Source organism: Moschus berezovskii, chromosome 24 (genome assembly GCF_049115385.1).
Source record: "Moschus berezovskii isolate FMDL1 chromosome 24, NW_MosBer_1.0, whole genome shotgun sequence".
Taxonomy (NCBI): domain Eukaryota; kingdom Metazoa; phylum Chordata; class Mammalia; order Artiodactyla; family Moschidae; genus Moschus; species Moschus berezovskii.
This window is the reverse complement of record NC_142483.1, coordinates 48,182,974-48,189,367: the sequence shown is the minus strand read 5'-3', so window position 1 is coordinate 48,189,367 and position 6,394 is coordinate 48,182,974. Positions and strand designations below refer to the sequence as shown.

Genomic DNA, 6,394 nt, shown 5'->3' with positions numbered 1-6,394 from the left:
CTGAAACCCGAAGCAGGGCTCCCGCCTCGCCTTTAACATTCACTTCTTGTCACAAATAGGCACTAGGGCGCGCGGCTTAAAAGGAAACATAGTTTCCAAGACACCTCACGCTGACGAAACATACGAGCTCTACAATGCTCTGCGGCCGCCATGATTCTCGCGGGCGCCGGCTTTGACCCGCCTTTCCTCTCGGTGATTGGACGAGTAGGACCGGCGTACGGCAGGGGCGTGGCCCCGCAGGGAGAGGCTGAGGAAACTACCGGAAGGGGCCAGACGCCATCTTGGATCCTGGCATCCTCCTCGAGTTGCCCTTCCTCCTGGTGATTGAACGAGCCGGTTAGGTGTCCCGGAAGGGTCGTAACCAGCCAACCAGACCGGGGAGCGTGCGTTTTCTTTTTTCATGTTTCAAGGGTGTAACTGTATGAAATGCTCTTGCTCACTCCTGGATGACCCTCACGTTGCGAGGCAGAAAAGGCCTGCTTGGAGAGTTATCTTGCATTTTAATGGAGCTTCGGAGAAACCTGAAAACTGCCTGGGGCTGCTTGGGAAGGCGTCTTAAAATGCTTCAAGGATTTTTTGTCATTTTTCAAAGAGAAAGATGGGGAGCACTTTCTAGGAAGAGGGGCCTGATTACATGAAAAGTCCCGAAACTTGTACCTGTTGCTATATTAGGGGTAAAGGAGGCAGAATGCCCAGAGAAAAAAGCTAGGAAGGGGTTGGGATTAGACTATGGAGGACTTGAATTGCTGGGGAGTTAGGACTTTATCCTGTAGATTGGGTCAGCGGTCCCCAGTCTTTTTGGCACCAGGGACCAGTTTCGGGGAAGATAACTGCTCCCCTCCTGCTGTCAGTCCTGGTTGCAGGGAATTGGGGTCCCCTGGATTATGTGGTGGCAAATGGACTTTTGGAGTACTTCAAACAAGTTTGACAATCATTTAGTGAACTCTAGAAAAATAAAAATAACTGGGGAATCCCAAAGTCTTTCCCAAAGTATTCAGTGAATGACTAGGGGAGCTTGCTTATTAAATGCAAATTCTTGCTCCTCTGCAGACCTGCAGATCAAGAGTCTCTGGTTGTAGAGATAGGAAACGTGTTTGGGGGAAAGAAATGCACAAATCATAAAGGGAGATATTTGAAAGTTCACAAGCTGAACACACTCGTGTAACCAACACCCAGATGAAGAAACTCACCAGCAGCTCAAAAACCCCGCTTCCCCCTGCAAGCCACTGCTGCCTGCACCAGGGGTAAAAGTGACTACTAGGCATCACCGACTCGATGGACATGAGTTTGAGTGAACTCCGGGAGTTGGTGATGGACAGGGAGGCCTGGCGTGCTGTGATTCATGGGGTCGCAAAGAGTTGGACACGACTGAGTGACTGGACTGAACTGAACATAGATTAGTTTGCCTGATTTGAAGTTTTTATAAATGAAATTACAGAGCATATACTTGAGACCTATAAAACAATTAGCCTGTATTTTTAAATGTCAGTAATATAACGACAAGAATAGGTTTATTACAGATTTAAAGACCAGACATAACTAAATGCAGGGCGAGGGTGGGATGACGTGGGAGAATGGCATTGAAACATGTATATTAGCATATGTGAAACAAAGTGCCAGTCCAGGGTCGATGCATGATACAGGATGCTCGGGGCTGGTGCACTGGGATAACACAGAGGGATGATATGGGGAGGGAGGTGGGAAGGGGGTTCAAAATAAATAAATAAATAAATGCAGGTTTTAACCCTTCACAGGATCATAGGCCCGGAAGGCTTTTTTCATTTGCTGGGAATAACGTAAATGGAAACATTGCTAATAGTTAAATAAAGTGCAAATTAATAAATTACGTGGGAATTCCCTGGTGATCCAGTGGTGAGGATTCTGGGCTTTCACTCTGGGTCAAGAGTCCGGACCTTTGGTCTGGGAACTAGGATCCCGCAAGCCTTGAGGCACAGCCAAAATAATACATACATACATACATGCATATACATAAGTGTGTGTGTGTGTATGCATACATATACATATACATATACATATACATATATATGACTATTATTAACTTACTGAATTTGACTATTGTACTGATTATGTAAAGTCATGCCCTTGTTTATAGGAAACATCACATTTAAGTGTAAAGGAACATGATGTCTGCAGTTTCCTCTCAAATGGGTCAAAAAAATTATTAAGCAATAGGAAAATGTTAACATTTGGGAACTCGAAGTGAAATGTTTACGGGAATTACTTATACTTGTTTTGTAACTTTTATGTAAGTTTGAATTCTTTTAAGAAAGGTTAATAAAATTGACGGGGTCACTTATGGAGAGAAATCGTACCAAGACATCAGTAACATTTAGACGAGTAGTGGAAGAAAAGATAGAAGAACGTTAAAAGATGAAGTCGAAAGGGCTGCAAACAGTCACAAAGGAAAGCACAGCTTCTGTGCCCTTCTGCACCCTGAAATCTTAAGAGACAGCTGTTGACGCGCGGTGTCGGCTAAGCCAAGCTCACGAAACCGAACCGCGAAACCACAGCCGAGCTCCAGCACACTCCGCCATGTTTTCCCAGTGAGCATGTGTGCGCGTACGTGCGTACGTCCCAACCAATCGGTGCCCACGTCGGCGATACGTTCACTACCGGGGCGGGGCGGCCCTCTACACATGCGCAGGGTTGGGCGGGCCTTCTTCCTTCTCGCCGAACGCCGCCAACATGGTGAGTACAGCCGGCGCGGGCTCCATATCTGACCCCTATGCCGCACCAGCTTTGCCTGGGCTGGGGGCCGGAGGCGAGCAGCGGCGCTCAGCGGATCTTAGGTATCGTGCAGTGAGGTTCCCCGGGTGGGCAAGACACAAGAGTTGGAAGCTTTCAGGATGTGCGCCTGAGGAGCGCGTGGAGGGCCCGCCTCGCTGGGCACGCGTGCGCGCTCTGGCCGCCTCCTCCGGATCGTTGCGCGGCCCGTGGCCTAGCCGGCTCGCCGGGGCCGAAGCAGGCAGGGCATGGTGGTCTGGCCGTGGTGGCTTCGTAGACCTGGAGGCCAGCGGGAGCCTGACTTACCACTGTTTCCTCTGTGGATTTCGTCCATCCTGCTTGTTCCATGGCACTTCGGCGTGTTCTCCTCAACATTCTTTTTTCCTGATTTTAGCCACACTATCTTTAAATTGCAAAACTGGCAAACTGGATCGTGTTTTTAATCAGTCTCGCTGTTCACTCTCCCCCCGCCTCCCTATTTTAGGTGTTCAGGCGCTTCGTAGAGGTTGGCCGGGTGGCCTACGTCTCCTTTGGGCCTCATGCCGGGAAGCTGGTCGCGATTGTAGATGTTATTGATCAGAACAGGGTAAGTGTAAGGAAAAGTGTCACGGCTTCACATGGCAGTGTAGACAATGGTAATGGTTCCAACCGCCCTCTTAAGATAGGAGTACTATGGGTGGTAGTTTTCAACAGCCAACGCAGATAGATTTTACAGAGCAAAGGCTTGAATTGACCTGTATTGCTATGTTTGAGTAATACTTTTCTTAAACTAGGCAGTTTTAAACTAAAGGTGGTGTAAAACACTGGCGAGATATAAGTCATTTATTATGTTCAAAGCGAGTTTGGAACAAAGCCAGTCACATAGAAAGCCCTTGTTTCCTGTTGTCATTGCTTGAGCACCACAAACTAAGGCATTGAGCAAAGATAGTTTTTTTGTGGAAAGTGGAAGGATTAAAGACAAAACTATATGTTGGGTTCTATACTTAACTATTACTGCTAAGTCTTTTTAACCTTTAAGAAAGCATTTAAATGTAAGAATTTGATGATTCTGAAAAGACTAATATTATGTAGGAAATCTGCATTTTGAATACTGTTCCATTTTTGTACTGAGATCCTTGATCTTCTGTCTTCTAGGCTTTGGTGGATGGACCTTGCACTCAAGTAAGGAGACAAGCTATGCCTTTTAAATGCATGCAGCTCACTGACTTCATCCTCAAGTTCCCACACAGGTAACTATGCAACTATCACTCCTCCCATAGTTTTGTTAATACTAGTAAAAGTTTGCTTAATTTCATTTAAAAGTGTTGATTATTTTGTTTCTCTCTTGAGAATTTAGTAAGCTATGTGAGAGTGAGCCATTTAGAGGAGAGATTTGCATTGTAGAAGTAGACAGACATTGTTTACTTCTAAATGCCCTGCGATCCGGTGGTTCTCTGGCTTTCCTTTTGTCCAGATTTCCCATTCTCTTGTACCCTTTTCTTTCAGAATTTACACAACAAAAAACTTTCTGTATGTGTGGTTCCCTGAACATGGTTAGTCAATTTTAGCTTTAGAACAACAAATACTATCATTAGTTGAACTTTGCATATGTGTCAGCTATGGGCTTCCCTGGTGGCTCAGAGGTTAAAGCGTCTGCTTCCAATGCAGGAGACCTGGGTTCCATCTCTGGTCAGGGGATTAGATCCCAAATGCCACAACTAAAGATCTTGTCCCTGGTGGCTCAGAGGTTAAAGCGTCTGCCCCCAATGCGGGAGACCCGGGTTCGATCCCTGGGTCGGGAAGATCCCCTGGAGAAGGAAATGGTAACCCACTCCAGTATTCTTGCCTGGAGAATCCCATGGACGGAGAAGCCTGGTAGGCTACAGTCCAAGGGGTCGCAAAGAGTCGGATGCGACTGAGTGACTGAACGGAACGGAATGTTTAACATAACATCATCTCCTTAGGACAACCACCAGAGAGGTTCTATTCCTGGCTGTTCATGAGCAATGAAGGCAGTCATTCTGTGATTCTTGACATGATGCAGGTTATAGAAGTTAAAAACTGGTGTGGTGGTGTGTGGTGACGACTGTTTGCAATATAACCTGTGCTATGACTGGTTTCCCTGGTGGCTCAGAGGTTAAAGTGTCTGTCTCCAATACGGGAGACCCGGGTTCGATCCCTGGGTCGGGAAGATCCCCTGGAGAAGGAAACGGTAACCCACTCCAGTATTCTTGCCTGAAGAATCCCATGGACAGAGAAGCCTGGTAGGCTACAGTCCATGGGGTTGCAAAGAGTCGTACACGACTGAGCGACGGAACAGAACGGAGACTGGTTTACTTTCTAAGCATATTGGATTTTGATGTTTGAAAGAAATTCCAAAGTGGTTATAATTCCATTTTATGGCATTTGAACACAAATCTTTAAGCCTTACTGTACAGAATAAAACAAGGCATAAGGAACAACTACATTATTCTTCATGAACAGGAAATTGCTTTCTACTCATCCACTATTTGAATGATATATGCACATTATTAGAAGTGATTTTAAAACCGAGAAAGTGGAGTGGTTCACATATTTTTATTAAAAAATTGTGTGTTTTGAGGATATAAGCCATCCTGGCTTAATGAACACTGTTGGAATAAGTGGAAGATAACATTGTGCCCTGTGCTGTTTTCTGCGGAGACAACTAGAACTGGAAGTAGAAAAAACAAGGGTTCTTGTGGCATTTTCCTTCTGCTTTTTTAACTTGTGCTTTTTCAGAGGAAGAAAAGCTGTCCTTGAATCTGTGTGACCTCAGAACTGATTTCTTCAATCTTTGTTCTTGGCTCTTTCTAGTGCCCGCCAGAAGTATGTCCGGAAAGCCTGGGAGAAGGCAGATATCAATGCAAAGTGGGCAGCTACAAGGTGGGCCAAGAAGATTGAAGCCAGAGAAAAGGTAATGATTTAGAGTCATTTGAATTTGGACATTTTCTGATTTTAGAAGATTAGAAGGTGGTTTGATGGAGTTCTTTTTTTTTTTTAAAAAAAACACAGAAAGCCAAGATGACAGATTTTGATCGTTACAAAGTCATGAAGGCAAGGAAAATGGTAAGTTTTTGTGATTGTTGTATTCCAGTCCTGAATTTATTTGTCCAGTAATTTTGTTTGTCTAAGTTTATAGATCACAAAGTTGACTTCATAGACATCTTAGATGTTATAAGGGTGATCTTCTGTACTTACCTACATATCCATACATACAGGATGGGTAAGAGTCTTGTATGCATATGTGATGAATATTTTTATTGACATTTTTCAGAGGAACAGACTAATCAAGATTGAAGTTAAGAAACTTCAAAAGGCAGCTCTCCTGAAAGCTTCTCCCAAGAAAGCCCTTGCTGCTAAGGGGGCAGCTGCAGCAGCTGCTGCCGCTGCCAAGGTTCCTGCAAAAAAGATCACTACTGGGGGTAAGAAGGCTCCAGCCCAGAAGGTTCCTGCCCAGAAAGCTGCAGGCCAGAAGGCAGCACCTCCTCCTAAAACTCAGAAGGGTCAGAAAGCTCCATCCCAGAAAGCACCTGCTCCAAAGGCATCTGGCAAGAAAGCATGAGTGCATAAGAGGCTATTCGAATCAGAATAAAGGTTCTTTTTGACGTGCTGGCAAATTATTTAATCTGTGGATTAAAGTCTTGTTGCT

The 6,394-nt window shown here is 45.1% G+C and overlaps 1 protein-coding gene across 1 annotated transcript; it reads left to right on the top strand.

The window, feature by feature from the left end:
• Positions 1-729: 729 nt before the first annotated feature.
• On the top strand, positions 730-6,350 carry RPL14 (ribosomal protein L14). The gene is given in 8 exon segments (XM_055414580.2): positions 730-846; positions 2,532-2,567; positions 2,569-2,709; positions 3,230-3,331; positions 3,880-3,974; positions 5,560-5,659; positions 5,758-5,811; positions 6,020-6,350. Coding segments are annotated over 8 exon segments (933 nt in total). The 3' UTR covers positions 6,308-6,350.
• The last annotated feature ends 44 nt before the right edge of the window (positions 6,351-6,394 follow it).